The following is a 22,026-nucleotide window of genomic DNA, read 5'->3' as shown; positions in this document are numbered from 1 at the left end:
GAGCTGATGATGGAGCCGTGGTTTTCCTGACCTGGGCTTGGGCGGCATGGGGCTGTTTACATGTTAGAATACAAATCCCTTTTTCTCATGAGAGAACATGAGAAAGCTACCCCTCAGAGTAGCTACCCGCTCTGGGCTTCTGGACGCACCCCCTCTTTAGAATGGATGGTCATTGTATTTGGGGTGCTCTGACAGGTCTCCAGTGCCCCAGGAGATAGTGAGTCTGGTCCTTCCTCAGCCCTCAGCTGATTCAGGCCATGTCGAGCCGAGCTGATCCCTTGTCTCCTGCTTGAAGCACCTCTAGACACCACTGTGCCTCTCTTCACTTCACTGGGTGCCCCTCCCCAGCCTCAGATTTGGTTCCTGCCCATCCTTCTGACGTAGAGATGCTGGAGGGCCCCCCTGGACATTCTTTATCCGCTTTCTGGGAACAGGGAATGTGTCTGCAGTTGTACCTCTAGCAGTGCCCAGTGCACAGAGTGCTCAATGAAATGTTCATTAAATAACTCGACACCCCCGTCCCCATCCCCCCACTGACAGCCCTTGGTGCCACTGGCTGGTGGGGCACTGTATGAAGCAGCCTGGGGAACGTGCCAGGGGGCTCTGGCATTCAGAGGCTGTAGGGAGACACAGAAGTGTGCCCTTGCGTGAAACGCATATACCACTTGTGCTGGGTTCAAGTGTCTCCCCAAAATTCTTGTCCACTGGGAAGCTCAGACGTTGCTTGATTTGGAAGTAGGGTTTTTGCAGATGTAATCAAGTCAAGATGGGGTCATCCTGGGTGAGGGTGGGCCCTAAGTCCAATGACTGGTGTCTTTATAAAAGAGGGAAATCTGGACAGGCAAGAGAGCGCCACGCAGGGAGAAGGCCACGTGAGGACAGAGGCAGAGGTTGGAGTGATGCATCGACATGTCAGAAAATGCCAAGGATTGGGACTTCCCTGGTGGTCCAGTGGTTAAGACTCCATGCTTCCACTGCAGGGGGTGCGGGTTCGAGCCCTGGTCAGGGAACTAAGACCCCGCAAGCCTCGGGTGCGGCCAAAAAAAATAGGATTGCAGGCAGCCACCTGAAGCGAGGGGAGAGGCAGGAACGATTTCTCCCTCAGACCCTCCAGAAGGAACCAACCCTGCTGGCACCTGGATTTCTGGCTTCTGGCCTCCTGAACTGTGAGAGAATTCATTTCTATTGTTTGCGGCCATCCAAGTTCATGGCAGCCACAGGAAACAAATATGCCACTTGCGTCAGCTTGTTACCAGGGTAACAGGCATAAACCATTTCCCAACCATTGGTTGGGTCTTGTCAAGTTGGTCGTCCCCGCCCGCCCCCGTCCAGGCTTCTCCTTGGGACGGTGGCCAGGTCCCAGGTTCCCAGGTCCTCAGTTCCTTCCAGCTGGGAGTGGGGCTTCTCCAGCACAGAAGTTAATTTTGGGAGGTGCTCTGAGGTGGGTGACACTTGATGTGTCACCAAGCCAACCTCCCTCCTTTGTTCCTTCATCCCTCCTTTCAGTCTTTAATTGAAGGTCACTTTCTTACAGAGGCTGTCGCTGGCCACCCTGCTTCCTATGGCAGCCCTGTTCCACGCCGTTTGTTCTTCTCCCTTGCACTTCTCCCCGCTAACTAGGGGGTGGGAGTACCGGCTGGCTTTCTCACTGCTGTTCCCAGTAGGTGCCCGGCACCCACTACAGGCTTAACGAATAGTTACTAATCGGATAAAACCCATCCAAACGTTCTATGGTGTGGGAAGCAGAACTATACCCCCTCCCAAAGACAGCCACGTCGTAACCCCCACCACCTGTGAATGAGGTGGCATGGCGAAGGCTAATTAAGGTCACAGATGGAATTAAGGTTGCTAATCAGCTGACCTTAAAATAGGGAGAGTAGCCTAGATTATCCAGGGGGATCCAATGGAGTCACAAGATCCTGCCACGTGAGAGACAGAGGCAGGGAGAGGCGGGGAGGCGGGCGAGGACTCAGCCCGAGGTCGCTGGCTTTGAAGATGGAGGAATGAGGCCCGAGTCAAGGAATGCTGCGGCTTCTAGAAACTGGAAAAGGCAAGGACCAAGTCCTGGAGAGCCTGCGGAAGGAACGCTCCCCTGCTGACAACCCTGATTTTAGCCCGGCGAGACGCATTTCAGACCTCTGTCCTACCTCCAGACGAGCCTGGGAGGGCTGCTGGAAAGTTGAAATGAGACAGGAAACGGAAATGGCCGGTCCTTAATAAAGAGTTTTATCTCGCAGCTCCCCTGCCCCATCCTGGATTCCAAACTCACAGAGTGATTTCCCCTAAATGCTTTTCATTCCAGTCCCCCCTCCCTCCTTCCCGGGGTGAGGAGGCCTGGGATTTCTGGCATGGGATGGGGGTGGGGGCAGCTCCCACCGTGGGATCTGGCCCATCCTCTTCGTGCTTCCTTTCTGAAGCCAGACCTTCTCATCTCTTAGTCACGGGAGCGCCATCGCTGAGCGCCAGCTGGGGCTCTGCAAACACAGGGCACAAGTGCTGCTGCCGCCATGTCCCCATTTTACAGAGGCAGAAACTAAGACTCCAGGAGGGGAAGGGACTCGCCCAGGCCCTCACCGTGAGCAGGTGACGCGGCCTCGAAGGCAGGTCAGAGGACCCCACTCCCGCTGCATGCTTGGGGGGTGAAGATGCCATGGGGTCTGCTGGGGCCCCTGCCCCCAGAGCAGGCCTGGCGGCCTGGAACCACACCACAACCCACCTGCAGGGACCTTCACTGAGGGGCAGGTGCTCCTTGCCTCACCTCAGGTAGGTGACACCTGGCGTCTGGCTGCTCTCCTGGCCAGGAGGCCACAGAGAGCCGGAGAAAAGTGGGGCAGGCCTGTGCTTGAATCCTGGCACCTGGCAGCGTGATCCTGGGCAAATCTCATGCCTCTCTGAGCCTCAGTTTCCTCACGAGCAAGACGGGCACAATATTTGCCTTACAGCTCAGAGCTGGAAGGGACTCCTCCGGTTCATACAAAGGGCAAATGTTGGGAATTGCCTGGCGGTCCAGTGGTTAGGACTTCTCACTCTCAATGCTGAGGGCCCGGGTTCGATCCCTGTTCAGGGAACTAAGATCCCACAAGCCATAGCGTCCCCCCACCCCCCAGAAAAGGGCACATGTTGAGCCGGGATTCAAACCACTTTTGCTGACTCTGAAGCCCTGTTCTCAACCTCAGCTCTGGCCAGACTGTCCCCAGTCCGCATCTTGCTGGTCTGGGCAGGTTGGAATGTAGGGGAAGGGTGAGAAGAGGAACAGCCTGCCTGCCGGGCCCCTCTGCCCAGGCGTGGACCTTGGTCCCTGCCCTCCAGGGCCAAGAAGCAAGAGCAGACCAGCGAGTCCCAGTTACAGTGGCTGGAGAGGCTGGCCAGTGCTGGGTGGGAAGGCCAGCAGGAGGGGAGTGATGCAGGAGTGCAGGAAGGAAACAAGAAGGCCAGAGGCCCACCCCAGCCCCCAGGGGCCAGGCAACCTAGGCCTCTCCTGCTGTCAGCGTCCCATAACACAGAGGCTGGCGGGGGAGCGGCACAAAGGGACCAAACATTATCTCCCCACGGCAGCTGTGAAAGCCCCATGAGCTGGCTCCACCCACACCTGCCAGGGTTGGGGGTCCCCTGCTGCACCAAAGAGCCCAACCCCTGCCCCTCATTTTAGGGAGGAGGAAACTGACACAGGGCAAGGGACTTGCCCCCAGGTCACCTGGCTCCCTGTAGCCGCTTCTCTTCCCTGACTACACTGGTCTGTACCATTTGTATTAGTGTCCTACGGCTGCTGCTACAAATCATCACAAACGTGGCATCTTAAAACAACACAAAAGCAGGACTTCCCTGGTAGTCCAGTGGTTAAGACTCCGTGCTTCCATTGCAGGGGACACGGGTTCGATCCCTGGTCAGGGAACTAAGATCCCGCATGCTGCGTGGCACAGCAAAACACACACACACACACACACACACACACACACACACACACACACACACACACACACACACACACACACACACACACACACACACACACACACACACACACACACACACACACACACACACACACACACACACACTCCTTTACAGTTCTAGAGGCCAGAAATCCAAAATCAATCTCACCTGAGCCGTAATCAAGGCGTCCCACAGGGCTGGTTCCTTCCAGAAGCTCACAAGGAGAATTCATTTCCTTGCCTCTTCTGGCTTCTGGAGGCTGGCTGCTTTCCTTGGCTCTCGACCTCTTCCTGGCGTCATTCCAACCTCTCACTTCTGTTCTCACGTCTCCTCTTCTTTAGTCAAACCTCCCTCAGCCTCCCTCTTATAAAGAGACTGTGATTACATTTAGGGCTCATCTGGATAATCCAGGAAAATCTCTCCATCTCAAAATCATTAATTTAATCACACCTACAGAGTGTCTTTACCACATAAGGTAACGTTCCCAGGTTCCAGGGATTAGGACCTGGATATATTTGGGGGCCATTATTCAGCCCACACCACACCATCCCCCCACTACCACGTCTGTTCCCCATTAGACACTTCTGCCCGTCCACATCCTTCCCATTGGACTGGTTAAAAAAATTAGGGAAGAGTCATCCAGTGGAGCATGGCATACTGTGGAACAGTCATTAGAAATGGTGAGGGAGAACAGTTACTGATCTGGAATGTGATTCAGGAGCTACTGTGTGATCTGAATTTTTATTTCAAAAAATATGTATCTAGAGAGAGAGAGAAGTAATGTGACATTGTGATTAAGATCATCGACTCTGGAGCCAGGAGATCTGGGTTCAAATCCTGCCTGTGCCATTTACTGTGTGACACCAGGCAATTCATTTAACCTTTCTGATGCCTCAGCTTCCTCATCTGTAAAATGGGAATATTTGTACTTACCTCATAGGGATGTTGAAAGGATTAAATGAGGTAATATGTATAAAGTGCTTAAAGTGGTGCTTGCCACAAAATAGGCCCCATTTAACTGTTAGATATAAATATTGTACATAAAATATAAATTATATATATAAATATAAAATATTTTATGTGTGTGTATATATATATATATATATATATATATATATATACATACACACTATATGCAGATACATAAAAAATAACTAGAAGGCTATTCTCCAAAAAAAAAACTTTTTTTTTTTGGCTACGCCACGCAGCTTGTGGGAGCTTAGTTCCCCGACCAGGGATCGAACCTGTGCCCCCTGCATTGAGAGCACGGAGTCTTAACCACTGGACTGCCAGGGAAGTCTCAAAACTTTTTAAATTTTTGATATTTAAATTTTTAAATCTCAGTGATGGGTCTGTGAATAACTGGTATCTTTTTGCTTATCCACAAGCTCTATTTATGCACAATGAACAATTACTTGCATAATCAAAATGAAAATTTTAAATTTAATAATCTAACAAAAATAGTGAACCAGAATCCTAATCCTTAAAGCCCCTGCTGTGGCTTGCTCTCCTGAGGGAGCCCTCCCTGACTCCCAGGGAGGAGGGATCTCGCCATTCTCACGGCTCTCTTCCCTTCTTACTTCCTGGAGCACTTGGCCGTGAACTCCAGGAGCCCAGCAGGAAACAGCAGGGAGTGTGTTCTGAGAAGAGACAGCAGACCCCACCGGCTGCAGAAAAACACCCCTCACACATCAACAATGCACATCAACTTTGTGCAACCTTCCCATCCCTGATTTCAACAACCCCATGAAGGGTAACTGACCTCCGAGAGCTTGCCCACGGATGGCCAAGGATGGGGCTTGCCCAAGGTCACAGCAAACAATTGCAGAGTTCCCACTTCAGGCCTTCTGCTGCTACCAATGCCCACAGGCACAAGCCATAACCTAAGCATTACCAAGATGGGGCAAGGGTTCCTAGCTTGCGGCCTTTTGCCCTGAAAGGTGTGACTCTTCCTACCTACCCATCTTCAGCACTTTGCATGCTAAACCCATTTTACAGATGGGCAAATAGGGTCCCTGGAAAATGAAGATGGCCCAAAGGTGCGATCCCAGAATTGGCCACAAGGTGGCAGCACCAGGTCTTGTGGCCATCCCCTACAGGGCTTTTGCATCCTCTACCGCCCTCTGCTGGTTATGGGAAAAGGTAACTGAGGCAAGGTTGTCACCTCTGGGGGAAATACTCCGTGAGAGAAGCAGGACTCAGTGCCCCGTGGTGGCCTTGCATTGACTGGCCATTCTCCAGCCCGTCACAGGGAATGGGTCTAGTTAGCACAGTCCTTTTCATCAAGGTGACTTTTCATCAAGGTGACCATTTAGTGGAGGTGGGTGAGGAGGGTGTGAGCAGGCTCCTCTCTGCCTGCTGCAGCCCCAGGGATAAAGCCCCAGTCAGGAGTGAGGCCCCTATCCCCGGCATGGCTCTGCCATCAACCATATCCTCCTCTGAGAAATGCAAAAACAGAAGAAAACATCTCTGTGAAAACAAGGAGAGGGGTGGTGATGAGTAGCTGGGGTCTGGCCTGCCCCTGGCACCTCCTTCGCCAGACCAGGCCTCAAGAGGAAGACATGATCACTGGATTTAGCAGGGAGCAGAAAGGGCAGGAAGCACAGGGTGAGACTGTGGGACGTGAGACCCTCCCCAGGCCATGGTGCCATGGACTGAAGGTAGACGCCTCATCCCAAGCAGGTCACATCAAATGATCCCTTTGGGGAATTTGGGATTGAGACAGAGAAAGGCGAGTCGGCCTCCTTGAGCAGCTGGAAAAGCACCAAGTAACCCTGGGGGGTGACAAGGAAAAGCCTGTCTGTGAAGAGCAGGCAAAGTGGGGAGGGGGGCAGGGATGCAGCCCCGAGGTGCTCCTGGCCTAGTGCCTGCCCCGCTGAGGGAGGCTCTGGGGTCCACAGGCCAACGCAGGTCCTTGGAGCAAAGGCGCCTTGGGACTTAAAGGCCGATCAATGAAGGGGGAACTGCATCCTGGACACAGCGGTGACTCGGGAGACCTCAACACCTGTGGGCCCCATGGAGGCAGCTTCCACGGCTCCTCAACCCACAGACTGGTGTGGCCTCAGGCCTCAGCTTCTCTCCTTCCTCCCAGAGGAAGGAGCACTCTGCAGCCATGAAGACCCAGCCAGTGTGACACGGTGACAAGGACAGATGCTCGCCATGGGAACAAAAACAAGCAGGTGGCAGAGAGCTCTGCAGAAGCTGAGGCCACTGCTCCCAAAATGACACTGTCTGCCTCCAGAGTGCTTGTCGCTTCTACCTTATTTGAATGTTTGCTAATACAAAAACCATGAATTTTTTTTTTTTTTTTTGGCCACGCCGTGCAACTTGTGAGATCTTAGTTCCCCGACCAGGAATCGAACCCGTGCCCCCTGCATTAGGAGCATGGAGTCTTAACCACTGGACTGCCAGGGAAGTCCCCAAAGACCATGAATTGTTTTTATGTTTTAAAAAAATTAACAGGGCTTCCCTGGTGGCACAGTGGTTAAGAATCCGCCTGCCAATGCAGGAGACACGGGTTTGAGCCCTGGTCTGGGAAGATCCCACATGCCACGGAACAACTAAGCCCGTGCACCACAACTACTGAGCCTGCGCTCTACAGCCCGCGAGCCACAACTACTGAGCCTGTGTGCCACAACTACTGAACCCCGCGGGCCTAGAGTCCATGCTCTGCAACAAGAGAAGCCACCGCAATGAGAAGCCTGTGCATCACAACGAAGAGTGGTCCCCGCTCGCCGCAACTAGAGAAAAGCCCGTGCGCAGCAACGAAGACCCAACGCAGCCAAAAACAAATAGATAAAATAATTTTTTTAAAAAAAAATTAACAAAGAAAAAATTTAAACTCTCCTGAGAGGGTTGCCCAGTCACTGCACAGTAGGGAGGGCCCGGGAGGTAGAATTCAGCTCACTGGCTGCCTGTCGGGCCTCTGCAGGGCCACCTCAGCAGACCAGTGTGCCCCTCATCTGCTGAAACCAGGGGAACAGGGACCCCACAGCCCTGCCTCGTTCCCAGAACCGCTTCTCTCTATAGCCCCCTGTCCCAGCGTCCCCCCCCCCCCCACCGTGAAATGCCAGGCCTGGGATTTGAAGCCCTGGGTGGCTCTGTGCTGCCAGAGGGGCCCCTGGAAGGCACTGTGTCCTCTGCACCCTCGTCTCCTGGTCTCCAGAGCAAGACTGGAACAACCCCGGCCCCTGCTGCACCAGGCACCCTTCTGCACACGTGACCTGTATCCTGTCATCAAGCCCTCACAACTTCCCCTTGAGGTGGGGACCACCATTGTGCCCATCTGACAGATGAGGAGACTCGGGCCGAGAGGGGTGCCCCTGCCCAGAGCCCCACGGTCAGTGGGGAGCAGAACTGGACCTGCACCCTGGGCCATCTCTGCACCTCCCTGCTGCACATCCCATGTCCGTGTCCCAGGGGTTATGGGACACAAAGCCCACTGAGCCTTTCACCCAGGCCTGACACTTAGTAAGCACTGGACAAACGGTATTTACTGGCTGCGGACCTCCACTATGGTGCCGCCACGCGGGGAGCAGCAAACCTTTTCTTTATTGTGAACATGACACACAGTCCTGGGGACACCTGGGAAGAGCAGGAACCAGGGGGAGCCAGGGATGGGGCCTCCCCAAACCAGACGGTTCCTACTTCCCTTGCCCAGGGCAGGAGCCCAACCTGATTCCCACCCACGGGGTGTAAACAAGGCAGCCTTGAGAGCCCCAGAGAAGGCTAAAGAGCAGGGAGGCCCAGGAGGGGGTCCAGCTGGTGAGGGAGGTAGCCTTCCATGCCCCGGGGGGCGGGGGTACATTTGTGAATGGAAACTGAGCCTGGGCTTTGTCCCCCAGCGCCCCAGGGCTCCAGCAGACGTCCAGTGTTAGAAGCGAGGGGGCAGTTAGGGTGGGTGGGCAAGAGGTCGAATGATCCTGTCCCCTGCTGCACTGTATCACAGCATCAGCAGGTGCTGGCCCAGCGGCCCTGGTCCCCCACAGCCGGTGTCTTCCACTGTTCCCTCCCTCCTCCCGGCAGGGATGCTCAGTTCACTGGGGGGCCTCAGCGATGGCCTTCTCCACCCGCAGGTACCAGGGCTGGATGTGAGTGTGACGCATCAGGTCGTCGAAGGCCTCCAGACCCTCCATCACACGCAGCACACCGTACACTGCCTGGGGGAGGGGGGGCGGGTACAGAGGGGGTGTCCATGCCTGCCCCGCCCTCTGCCCGGTGTGTGCCCTGGGCCCATCACCTCCCCGTTCAGGGAGCCCCGTGACCCACTGACGGGCCAATTTTGCACGCAGGACTTTGAATGAAGCGTGTGGGTTGGCTGTAGGATTCGGGAAGAGCGGACCCCACCACTCGCTCCAAGACCAGAGCCTTGCAATCAACATATTCTACCCTGGCTGTAGGACTGCTTCAAGGATTGGCATTGAAGTCAGGCCAACAAGACACTGTCCCAGGAATCTTGCTGGGCAGAAGCCTGGAGCACTGGTTTTCCTTAAGCCCTTGACAACCAGTGGAGGCAGATGCCTCTGGGATGGAGGAGCTGTGAGACGTAGGTATTGCCTGCCTGGGCCTCCCCCACCCCAAGGACAGACCCTTTGGTCTGTGCACCCTCTGACACCACCACACTCACCAGATCAGCCAGGTTCGGCCTCTGGCCCCCCATGAAGGGCCGGTCTTTGCCCACAGCTGCCACCCACTTGTTGGCAGCCTCGTAGAGATCCTCACGCACGTCGTCCTGGAGGCGGTGCCTGGGTAGGAATGGGGGAAGTCCATCAGGGGAACTCCGAAACCTGGCCCAGGTGGGGGGAGCGAGAAGGCCCGGGGGCCAAGGCTACTTCGGCGGGTGGAGCAGGACAAGAGACCCAACCATGGAGAGGAAAACAGAGGAAGGTACAAGGCAGAGACCCAGCTCTGGACTCCCAGGCCAGCCCTGCTTGCCCTGGGCTGGAGGAGGCAATCAGGGGTTCTGGGTTTGAGTCTCAGCTTGGCTAACGCTGGGGACTTGGGGAGGGCAGGCCCCCAGGTGCACGCGCGCATGAGCGCACGCGCACACACGAGCGCACACACACACGTGTGCACCGTCACCTGCTCTTGAGCCGCTTGCTGATGAAGTACATGGCAGCTGCGCCCATGTACTTGGCCATGGCGCCCTCCACGGTCCCGAAATTGCCCTCCTTGACAATGTAGTCAAAGGAGGCCAAGGCTTCGGTCGGCGTGCGGTACACATTGGGGGAGATGAGGTGCACCAGCCAGTCGTCTGCCCACTGCCGCCACTTCATCTCCTCCCTGCGGGCAAGGGGGGACAGAAGGTGGGCCAGGTGGGCTCCCTGAGCCAGGGCCTGGGAGCTGAGGGAGCAGACGCACTATCTAGACAGCCCAGTGTACGACGGAAGCAGGAGGTCCTCAGGAGAGTCAGTCACGCCCGTGGCTCAGCCCCAGCCCTCGTGGTCTCCCATGCTGCTCCTGGCTCACAGCATCTCGCGCAGCCTGGTCCCCTCTGGGGAAGACCAGCCCCTCCCCACATCCCCAGGGCCGGCCCCGGCCCCACTCACGTCCTGGCCTCCTTCCCACCATACATCCGCTGGGCCTCCTTTTCATCCAGCATGAGCCAGTACTTGTTGCAGAATTCGGTCACCTCCTTGCCCTGGTCGTTCACAGCCTTCATGGGTGGGTAGTAGGTGATGATGTCTTCGAGGGGCTGCCTTTGGGAGATATCCAGAGCCTCACCCTGACTCCCTCTTCCTCCAGGAGACTCAGCCCTCACCTCCTCGGGATGAATATCTATCCCAGCCTGATCCAGCCCCAGGACTGACCCACAAAAGCTTTCCCACCCTCCTGTGGGTGACACAGGAGGTCCTGCAGCAAGAGGGACTTGGGGCAGATACCAGAAGCACTTCCCCAACAGAGGGAGATGCACAGAAGAAGGGGGAGTCTCAGAGTGATGCCCGTGGCCCATCCTGGAAATCTAAGCAGCAGCTCCACCCCACTCCCATGCAGGAACCTAGGGGAGGCCTCCCTGAGATAGGAGACAGGATGAGATGCAGCACCAGCCTGGGCCTCAGGGGCTCCTTACCCCGACACCAGGTAGGTCTTGAGGGCACTGATGATGACAGAGGAGTCGTTCAGTTGTTGCTGGAGAAGAGGATGGTTTAGATCAAGACTGTGGGGGGCGGGGGGTACTGGCTGACTGGCCACTGGCAGGATCACCAGGGGCTCTTAATCCTGACACCCAAGCACTCTGCAGAAGCTGGTCGGGTGGAACCTGGGCATTGTTTGTCTGTCCCTGGAGGTTCACCCCTAAAATCGATGCCCACTGAGCTTTCCCTTCCCCCAGGACCCACTCCCCGCCCTCAGGGAAGCCTGTCCCGAGTCAGGGAGACCCAAATGTGGCTAATGGGGAGGAGAATGTGGGGAGGACCCAGGATCTGAGCCCCGCCCACTCACCTGCTTGGCCTCCTGGGCACTGAGGGGCCGGGAAGACTCAGAAGCTACGTACTAGGAGCCAAGCCCTACACCCTGGAGAGTATGGTTCTCCGTTGATTAACGAAGCAAACCCAGAGGGGCTAAGTGACTAGCCCCAAGTCACACAGCCAGTGAGTGACAGAGCTCCACCTTGAACCCAGTCCACCCTGACCTCAGAAGCCACGTTGTTAAGCTCTGTGGTCCTCTGTCTCCCTTAGACTCACGGGTTCATAAGCCCCAGCTGAGGCCCGGAGAGCCCAAGTTCCTTCCAGGGCTGCAGGGCAGGGCCCAGCTCAGGACAAGCCTGGACAACGGGGCAGGGAGGGAGCTCCCCAAGGCTCACCAAGCTGTCTCCTTCCTGGGCCAACAGGATGGGCACCTTCCTGTAGGAGGAGAACTTGATCTCGGCCCTGCGCACAGGGTTCACCTCCACCACCTGGTAGGGCAGGGCGTGGAAGTCGAGGAAGGCGCGGACCTTGCTGCAGAAGGGACACGTTTTGTACTGGTACAGAGTCAGCTGCAGGCGGCTGGACAGGGAGAGCTGGATGAGGAGCAGAGGAGGGCGCTTCTGAGGCCCGGTGCCCAGGCCCCGCCCCCAGGTCCAGGCCCCACCCCCAAGCAAAAGTTTCCCAGGAGAGTTTTCTAGGATGACCTGAGAACTTCAGGAGAAATGCGGGATGGGTGACAGGGAGAAAGGGAGGTGAAGGGAGGTGGGCAGCAGGCTCCTGCAGTGGACAGCCAAGCGCCCATCCAGTGGGCTCCCCAGGTAAAAAGTCTGTTCTGTGTAGGAGGAATCTTCTCATCTCTGTCCAACGCTAGACAGACATCTCCCCTCTCCTTCCTGTCCCAAGGGAACTTCAGACACCGCCAGGTGTGCCCCCCCAGATGCAACTGTTTCAACTTGGGAGTGCCCACCCCGACCCCTTCAAGGGGTGTGGAGGCAGAGCCCAGCGTTTCCGAGCGGGGTCTACCTCAAATCTACAAAAGGGGAGCGTTATATCTGGGCCACTGGCCTGCATAGAGCAGGAGAGCCTCACGAGAGCTCGCAGCATATTCATGTTTGAAAGCCACAGCTGCAGTACCGCTCCCCCATTGTTCAGAGATGAGAGACTGAGGCTGGGCCATGGAGGTGGGCGGGCAGGCAGACACGGAATTCCACTCCCCATCTACCGTTCCTGTTCCCATGGGTTCAGGAAAGGGGCGCCTGTGGGGGTGTGTGTGTGGGGGGGGTGCTGGTGCTGTGTACAAAGCATCGCAAGGGCAGCTGGGCCACCACCCGGCTTGGGGGACATACCCTTGTTCCTCCGTGTCTCAGGGCCTGGAGTCTAAGGGTCATCAGTTCCGTAAAAATACTAATAACAGTACTAATAAATACACAACCTCGGGATTTGGAGACAGTGGCAGGGACACGATAAAATGTTTGTAAAGCCATCCACTGTACAAGAGGCTTTCCCTTTTCAGTGATCTCCAAATCTTTCCATCAAAAAGTCTTAAAACACGTTAGAAAAACGACTTTGAAACAACGAGAATTCTAGTCAGCAGGCATCAGTAGCGCCCCATTTCACAGATGAGGACGCTGAGGGCTCGAGGGCTTAAAACCAAGTCACTGGTCCAAGGTTAAGAGCGGACGGAGGAGGCGATTCCTGACACCGCCGGTTCCCAGAAGTCCCGAAGTTCGGCGCTGACCCGAACGCCCCTACCCAAGGCTTGGTCCGACCCGGGCTTACCTGCGCGGCTGAGAGGTCGGCACGGAGGTTCTGGGCGCGCAGGTGCCACCGTGCAGTGTGGTACAGCCCCAGGGCTCCTCCCAGGGCCAGCGCCGCCGCCCCCAGGAGCCGTGCGCCCCCCTTGCGGGTGGTGGCGGCGGGGCCCGGGCCTCCCGCCGCCCCGGTTAAGCCGGCCCGGCTCTGCGCGGGAAGTCCCAGCGCGGGACGACCGCCCAGCCTCCAGGTCAGAGCGAGCCCGCCGGGCCACAGCGCCCGCACAGCGTGGGCCATGTTTGCTCCGCCGGCGCAGCGGGAGGGCGCGAGAAACAAAGATGGCCCGGGCTCAGGCTCCTCTTAAAGGAGCAGGTCTCCGGCGCCCTGCAGGTTGCCGGAGTGACAGTGATGCCGAGTGGGGAGGGCCAGCTCTCGTGGGACTGGGCGTGAGTCCTCGGAGCCCAGTTCCACACATCCGTCAGAGCCGAAGAAACACACCTAGGGATGTCTGCTAAATGCCCCGGCTTCTAAAGTGTAGATGTAACTGGTCTCGGTGGTGACCCGGAGACGAACGCAGGAACTCGGCCACGTAGCTCGCCATGTGGCCGTCAGCGTCATCCGTAATACGCACCCAATCGAAAGAGAGTGAACCCTTCAGACTATCAGGGAAAGCGTCACGGCGTCGGGTCCAGGAGAGTCGCAGAAACCGCCCAGCCCGACCCACAATAGGTGGGAATCCTCGAATCGGGCTTTTTCTGCCCTCCCGCACCGCTGCACCGTTTCTTTTGTGGCCCGAACCATAAAATTTTCCATACACACAGGGGGCCTTAGAAACCACGTGTCTCGTATTTATTTCGCCCACCCGAAGGCGCCGAGTCGCCGACCCGCAGGTGTCCAGCGGCAGGATAGGGCGGAGTGGGGATTCCAAGCCCTCCCGCCCCTCTGTCGGGCTCCTTGGCCCAAACTGAGGGCCCGAGGCTCAACTACCTAGGCTTCTCGGCGGGCAGCCCCGGGATGGCCCCTCCCGGCGGCCGGGAGATGGGTGGGGCTCGAGGAGTGGATGGGGATCTGAAGGCTGGACAGATTGTGGGCGGGGCGATGCGGAGTCTGAAGGCCAGGCGGGCACAAAGCTTCGCTCCCGGGGTGAGTCGCAAGAGCTGGGCTGCAACAGGGACCAGGCTCTGAGTGGGGCGGGACGTGGGGCGGAGTCTCACAGAGGGTGGGGGCGGGGCCCGGGCGCGTTCAGTTGTGGCATTCAGCCCAGCTGGTCCCGAGTTCCACCCATCACCTCCACCTTCCTCCCTGTGCCGGCTTTCTGTGCTACAATCGCTGTGTCCCGTCTTCGCGCTGCCCTTGCGGCGCCCGAGCCCACAATGTCGGGCCCCAACGGGGACCTGGGCATGCCGGTGGAGGCGGGCGCGGAAGGCGAGGACGACGGCTTCGAGGAAGCAGGTGACCCAGGGGGGCTGCTGAAACGACTTTGCTTTCTCTGGGGTGCCCTCCTGGGAAGGGGAATCGGGGCCGGGATAGGGACCGGGAAGGAACCGCAGAGCCCTCCCATCCCCCCGCCCCAGGGTGGTTCCGGAGCAGCAAGCGCCCTCCGGGGGTTTGGGAAGAGCACCTGCGAGCGGGTCCCTGGAAACCGCAGCCTTCGAGAACTGTGGGCGACAGGCCCCGTTTTACAGATGGGGAAACTGAGGCCGCTTCAGGTCACTCGCCCTTTGGGACTGGGATTTGCTCCAGACACTTCTTTCAGCCCATGTGGAGACGGAGACTCCTAAGGGGCCGGGGCCGGGAGTGGACCTTCTTGGCTTGGCAGGAGGGGCTATCTGGGTGGGCGTGCCGCCCTGCTGAGTCAGCAACCCCAGGCACCTTTGCTGGTGTGGCCTGGAGCCCTGGCGAATGTGACTTGCTTACAAAGCGTCCTGTTGCCTACACAGCACTGCAGGGGGTGGGGGTAGGGGGGAAGGAGAGAGAACCATTAGCTCCCTTCTCCCCTTCTGCAGCCTCAGTTTCCCCATCTGTAAAATAACAATAATGGTTAGTGTTTCCTGCAATGAGATCTGTCAGAATTAAATGGGGAAATGAATGGGGAGAGTCTGGAGACTAGTGAGGCTGGGGTGTTTTAGAGACCCCTATTTTTTGCCTACCTGGCAGCTTGCTCCATCTTTGCCAAATACAGAAAGGAAACCCAATAACCCAATCCTCCACCAAAATACTTGGCAAATTCTCACTTTGTCTTCCTGGCCAAGATTGGGCAGGACGTAAGGGCAGGCCCACGTGTCTTGACCTGCCAGCCGATGCTCACTGCCCTGGGTCCCTATACGGCCTCTTCTTTAGTTCTTTCCAGGCAGGAACCTTCTGTCTGTGGCTGAGCTGGATGGATCCCTAGGCCCAAGTCTGAGCAAACCCTAGGGGTAGCTGTGCTGTTCCCTGTTGCTATGGGACATCTGGGGACAGGTGGCCAAGACCCAGGGTTCTCACACGGGAGAGAGGACAGAGCCTCTGTCCAGGCATAGCCCAGATTGGCACAGCCCAGGAGCCCCATTCTAGGCTGTAGCTTCTGTGACCTCCCATTGGTATGTGACCCTACTAGCCAGTCTCTTGGGCACATGTCCCTCTGAGTCCGTGACCTCACCCTCCTTGTTTTCCTTCACCCTCTCTTATGCGGCCCTGCCTCTTTTTTTTTTTTAATAAATGTATTTATTTATTTATTTTTGCTGCATGTGGGTTTTCTCTAGTTGTGGCAAGCAGGGGTTACTCTTCCTTGTGGTGCACAGGCTACTCATTGCAGTGGCTTCTCTTGTTGCAGATCATGGGCTCTAGGTGCGCAGGCTTCAGTAGTTGTGGCTCGCGGGCTTCAGTAGTTGTGGCTCGCAGGCTCTAGACCACAGGCTCAGTAGTTGTGGCACATAGGCTTAGTTGCTCCGCAGCATGTGGGATCTTCCCGGACCAGGGCTCGAACCCGTGTCCCCTGCATTGGCAGGCAGATTCTTAACCACTGCGCCACCAGGGAAGCCCCAGCCCTGCCTCTTAAGAACTGGGTTCTTCGGGGTTCATTCTTGGACCCACTAGGCCCCATACATGTGGCCTCAGCCACCTCTTCCCTACCCTGGTTTCTGTTACCATCTGTGTCGTGAATGCCCAGCCAATGGTTTCAGGTCAACCCTATCCTGGGTTTACAATTGCCTCTGGGTCAGCTGGGATGTCCCACAGGCACCCCACCCTCATCCTGGCATAATCACCCAATTGACTATCTTTCCCACCTAACCATTTTCACCTTTTCTGCTCCTGCCTCCGTCGTCAAGGGAGAACCCAAGAGTCCTGCCAACCGCTTCACCCTCCATGACTGCCCAGCCCCTGCTCTGCCACTCCTCCTGACCCCAGCACTCACCCCTCTAACACCCCAGTGGGTTCTACCCAAATGTCCCACTGCCCCTTCATCTCACCCAAAACCTACTGAAGAGATGAATCTCAAAATAATTGTGCTGAATGAAAGAGGCCAGGCAATAAAGCATATGTACTATTTGGTTCCACTTATATACAACTAGAAAATGCAAACTAATTTATGGTGAGAAAGCAGCCTGGGGGTTGCCTGGGAGTGGGGTAGGGGGTGTGTGATGACGAGGAGCAGGAGGGAAGGGGCATGAGGGGTTTTGGGGTGATGAGTATGTTCACTGTCTTGATTGTGGTGGTGGTTCCATGGGTATTTATATATGTCATAACAAATTGCGCGAAAACTACAATGAAAGCGGTATGTCAAAAGGACTTCAGAGGGCTTCCCTGGTGGCATAGTGATTAAGAATCCGCCTGCCAATGCACAGGTTCGAGCCCTGGTCCGGGAAGATCCCACATGCCGCTGAGCAACTAAGCCCGTGCGCCACAACTACTGAGCCTGCGCTCTAGAGCCCGCGAGCCACAACTACTGTAGCCTGCGAGCCACAACTACTGAAGCCCGCGCACCTAGAGCCCGTTCTCTGCGACAAGAGAAGCCACCGCCATGAGAAGCCCATGCACTGCAAAGAAGAGTAGCCCCCCACTCACTGCAACTAGAGAAAGCCTGTGCACAGCAACAAAGACCCAATGTAGCCAAAAATAAAATAAATTAAAAATAAGTAAATGTATATATATAAAACAAAGGACTTCGGAGCTCCAATGGCCAAAGTTGGAACAATTTGATCAACAAAATAAAGTAGTATTGGATTATAACCCAACATATACAATAAATATCCATGAGCCCATTCTGATATAAATAAATGATTGAATTAATAAGTAAAGGGGGGAGAAGATACAAATCTCTCGTAGAGAAGAATTCCAAATAATTTGTGTAGACATCCTGCCCTCAAGGAGGTGGAGCAAAACTCCACCCTCCTTAGGTGTGGGCTGTACAGAGTGACTTTCTTCCCAAGAGGACAGTGTGGGAAGGGGGAAGAAGGGTAACTGCAATGGAGAAACCTGACAGTCACCCCCCAGCCAGGTGACCAAGGTCAACATCAACATTGATCAGTCATGTTGACAGTATGTGCCCTCGATAGGATGTGATGCAAAAATGGCACTTGACCTCTGCACTCTTTCTCCTCCAAAACCTATAAGCCCAGTCTAACCATGAGGAAAACACCCGACAAATCCCGAGAGGGACGTTCTGCACAATACCTGAGCAGCGCTTCTCCAGACTGTCAAGGTCATCAGAACCAAGGAAAATCCGAGAAACTGTCAAAGCCGAAAGAAACCTAAAGAGACATGACAATGTATGTATATGTATAGCTGATTCACTTTGTTGTGAAGCAGAAACTAACACACCATTGTAAAACAGTTATACTCCAACAAAGATGTTAAAAAAAAAAAGAGAGACATGACAACTAAATGTAATGTGGGATCTTGGAACAGGAAAAGGGGCCTTATGTACAAACCAAGGAAGTCTGAATAAAGCATGGACTTTGGTTAATAAAGTATCATTGATGGGTTGTTAATTGTAACAAATGTATCAAACTAATATAAGATGTTAATAATACAGGAAACTGAGTGCAGGGTATATGGGAGCTCTTTTCACAGTTTTTCTGTAACTAAAACTATTTTAAAATTAAATGTTTATTTTTAAAAACTTGTCAGATTGCCTACTTTGAACATGCTTAGTTTATGTTGCTCGTCTGGTATTTGTGGGAAGGTTTGTTAATGGTTGATTCGATTTCTGTCGTGGCTATAGGGCAGCTCAGATTGAATCCCTTTGGGTAAATTACAATTTACTGGGAAATTTCCCATTTCATTACCCGTAACATTTACCTATCCATTTAATGTCTATAGAATCTATAGTTATATCCTTCTTTTACTTCTGTTTATTTGTGCCTTATATCTTTCTGTTTTGAGAAATTTTTCTAAATTTCTATCTAAATTATAAGTCTTTTCCAAGAGTCAACTTTTGGCTTTGATATTCCTATTGTGTCTTTCTAATTCATTAATTTCTTCTCTTAACTTCATTTTCTCCTTCCTTCTGTTTTCTTTGAAGTTATTCTGTGGTTTATTTTATACATTTTTATTTTGGACGCCTTGCTCATGACTCTGCAGGCTTTCTAGTTATTCTAAAACACACCCTCAAAGCCATGCGTGTCCCTTGTTTATTGTGAGCCCAGCAGGGCGTTAAGAGTCTATTTCATGCTAGATCTGGTTGTCTGGTGGAGGGAGGGCCCTTCAGAGTTTCTAGACTGCTGTTCACCAGGATTGCTTTTCACATGAGTCCTCCCCAAGGTGTACTCCCCAAGGTCCACTCAGGCCACAGGAAGACTGGGCACCCCTCCGTGCCTACCCTTCAGAGCAACAGCCCTATCTTCCCGATAGCCTCCCTTTCTCTCCTCGCCAGCAGGGGCCAATCTTGACCATCCCTCGCCTTTTGACTTCTCTTGGCAGTAGTCTGACTCCAGTCCACAAGCTCCAAGACCAGAAGTCAGCCCTCCACCTTCCACATCGATTCTCCAAAATAGCCTCACTGGGCAGGAGCTGGAGGAAGCAGCTCCCTGCTCCTAGTGGGGATAATTAGGAGGTAAAAAGGGCAGGGCTCTGATCACGGAAGGGAGGGACCCTGCGGCCCTGGAATACCGGCAAGGCCCTCTGGACGGGCCTCTCCCCCCTCTCCCACCTGATACAGCACACACTCGGAGGAAACACTTGGTGTACACTGGGAACCTGTGAGAAACTTCAGCCATGTAGGAAGGGGAACATTGGAAGGGAGGATGAAGAGCAGACAGTGGGAGAAGGGCAAGGCTTCCACGCGCCAGCTGTGCAAACTAGAGGCCCTAGCATAGTTTTAATAGTCCAGGAGGCCTAAAAGATCCTTTAGTAACTCTTTAGGAGAGGGAAATGATGGGAAATCTGTCAGTGTATGGTTTCACTCTGTGAAAGTGGACAGAATATTTGGGATGTTTTCTTAGCCCAGTCTTTTAGGAAGGCTCTGAACAAGTGAAATCAGTTTTCTTTTCAGAAAGCTAAACTTTAAAAAAAACTAAACTTTTTTTTAAAAGGTTGACCAGGAATGAAGATTATCTAGGAGACTTAGAAACATGACACTTCTAGGAAGATGGGGGATTAGGAATGGATAGGAAATGTGGCAATTTAGGGACAAAAAGAGCAAGCTTAGAAGTTTAGGATTTAGGAGTCAGTAGCTGTGGCTCACGGGCTCTAGAGCGCAGGCTCAGTAGTTGTGGCGCACGGACTTAGTTGCTCCATGGCATGTGGGATCTTCCCAGACCAGGGATCGAACCCGTGTACCCCACACTGGCAGATGGATTCTTAACCACTGCGCCACCAGGGAAGTCCCAACAACAGAAATTTAATTCTTACAGTTTTAGAGTCTGTGAAGTCCAAGATTAAGGCACTAGAAGATTCGGTGTCTGGTGGGGGCCCATTTCTGCCCATTTCCTGGTTCACAGACAGCCGTCTTCTCACAGGGTCTGCACATGGTGGAAGGGGCGAGGAGCTCTCTGGGGTCGCTTATAAGGACACTAATCCCATTCATGAGGGCTCCACTCTCATGACCTAATTACCTCCCAAAGGCGCCCCTCCTAATACCATTGCATTGTGGGTTAGGATTTCAACATGAATTCTGGGGGGACACAAACATTCAGTTCGTAGCAGTATCCCAGGACAGGGGGCCCCAGAGGTATGGGTAGAGACCAAGGAGCCATGGGTCACTCAATCCTGGCAGACCCAGGTTGGCTCCTAGGGAGAGCACTCGGGCTGCACTGACCCTGGGGGAGGCCAGTGCCCATCTGAGGGTTGAGGGACTCTGGGCCCAGAGGGAGCACCTATACCTATGCCCTGCGTCCTCAGCCTGCCTGTCACACCTCTGTAGAGGGTTCGCACCCCTGAGGTGATTCTGAGAGTCATGAGAGGAGGGAAGGGGGTGGTCCTCCCTCCAGCCCAAGGTCCCCAGAAACTCACACCTCCCCCCGGCCCCTACCTTGTCCCCCTGAGAATTGGACTACAGAGGGGCAGTGGCCAGGCCCAAGGCTTCAATTGGTGTTCTCAGAGTTTTACTCTCCTCTGCTCCCTGCACCAGGCTCCCGGCCCCTCGCCCCACTGTCCACTGGCCCAGGTCGGCCCCTTCTCCTTATGAAAATGGACACACTGCCCCTTTGGAGCCTGACCTTGTCCCCACTGTCACAGTCTTGGTCGTGGCAGGACGGGTGCAGAGCAGGAAGGAGCAGGTCTTGCTGAGTGTCAGGGCCACATACCAGGCAGAGGCCTATGGAAACAGCTACCCCTGCCCAACTCCCCCGGAGCCCAGCATCCACCCACCGCCGGCTGGATGCCTGGTGCCCCCTGCAGACCCTGCTCAGAGCAGTGGCCTCCAGTCCCCTGGACCCCTTGTAATCATCACAGGCCCTCTTGCCTGCATGGCAGTCCAAGCCCTGGAGTGAAAGGCAGGAGCACCCATCTAAGGGGCATGCATGCATGGGCCAGGCACCCAAGGACCAGAAGCAGGACAAGGGCCTGGCCCCAGACCTCATGCTGCTGCTGCCCGGTAGACCCTAAGGATTTCCCCAGAGGGAGGAATCCAGTGGGTGTCTTGTGGGGGGTGTCAGAAGCAGCTGCCTTTCTTTTTCTCTTTTATTCTTTTTTAAAATTAATTTATTAATTAATTTATTTTTTGGCTGCGTTGGGTCTTCTTTGCTGTGCGTGGGCTTTCTCCAGTTGCGGCGAGCAGGGGCTACTCTTCATTGCGGTGCATGGGCTTCTCATTGCGGTGGCTTCTCTTGTTGTGGAGCACGGGCTCGAGGCACGCGGGCTGCAGCAGTTGCGACACGCGGGCTCAGTAGTTGTGGCACACGGGCTTAGTTGCTCCGCGGCATGTGGGACATTCCCGGACTAGGGCTCGAACCCGTGTGCCCTGCATTGGCAGGCGGATTCTTAACCACTGCGCCACCAGGGAAGTCCGCGGCTGCCTTTCTAAGCTTTGCCACAGGTAGGCTTTCTGGTAGGTGGAAAGGGCGGGAATCAGGAGATCCTCGAGTGAGCCCTGGCTGAGAGCTGAGCGATGGGGGTTGGAAAGCTGCTTCTGGAAACCTGAGACTCAAGCCAAGTCTCTGGAGGAGCAGGCACCTCACACTGAACAGTCCTTCGTTCTTCTGGGTGTTTGGACCCGCAGTGGCCAAGGAGGGCCTATCTGTGGACCCCAAGAGTTGCTGTCGCCACAGCTGGCCTCCTGGGGGCACATTGCCTGTAGGCTGCTCCCAGGTGTCGCCCTGGCCCCCAGGAGCCTAGTCGCCCCTGCCCCGGGGACCTCCTGCTCAGCCCTTCAGGTAGGGGAGAGAGGGGTGCTTTTGCCCCAAACATCCCAGGCTGGGCTGAACACTGCTCCCAAGCTTCCAGAAACAAGTCCAGGGGGTTAGAGTGGATTCCTGAGATGCAAAAGCTGTCAGAGAGCATTTGACTGCCTTCCTGA

General features: G+C 55.0%; 1 protein-coding gene across 2 annotated transcripts; it reads right to left on the bottom strand.

The window, feature by feature from the left end:
• Positions 1–7,720: 7,720 nt before the first annotated feature.
• PTGES2 (prostaglandin E synthase 2) lies at positions 7,721–13,600 on the bottom strand (the record flags this gene model as incomplete). 2 transcript variants are annotated; one of them, XM_082656370.1, is made up of 7 exons in its annotated part: positions 13,119–13,591; positions 11,735–11,932; positions 11,003–11,061; positions 10,482–10,631; positions 10,015–10,215; positions 9,560–9,677; positions 7,721–9,092 (listed from the first exon to the last, which is right to left on the bottom strand). In XM_082656370.1, the coding sequence occupies exons 1-7, from the start codon at positions 13,386–13,388 to the stop codon at positions 8,970–8,972; spliced, it is 1,119 nt and encodes a 372-aa protein (XP_082512496.1). In that variant the 5' UTR covers positions 13,389–13,591. The 2 variants fall into 2 exon arrangements, with proteins under 2 accessions (XP_082512496.1, XP_082512495.1); XM_082656369.1 differs by lacking the exon at positions 7,721–9,092 and having other exon boundaries at positions 9,422–9,677; positions 13,119–13,600.
• Between the last annotated feature and the right edge of the window lie 8,426 nt (positions 13,601–22,026).

The sequence above is a fragment of the Grampus griseus genome, assembly GCF_964374135.1.
Source record: "Grampus griseus genome assembly, chromosome: 6".
In the NCBI taxonomy this organism is placed as follows: domain Eukaryota; kingdom Metazoa; phylum Chordata; class Mammalia; order Artiodactyla; family Delphinidae; genus Grampus; species Grampus griseus.
Note: the sequence above shows the minus strand (reverse complement) of the source record. Positions and strands in the feature narration are given on the sequence as shown.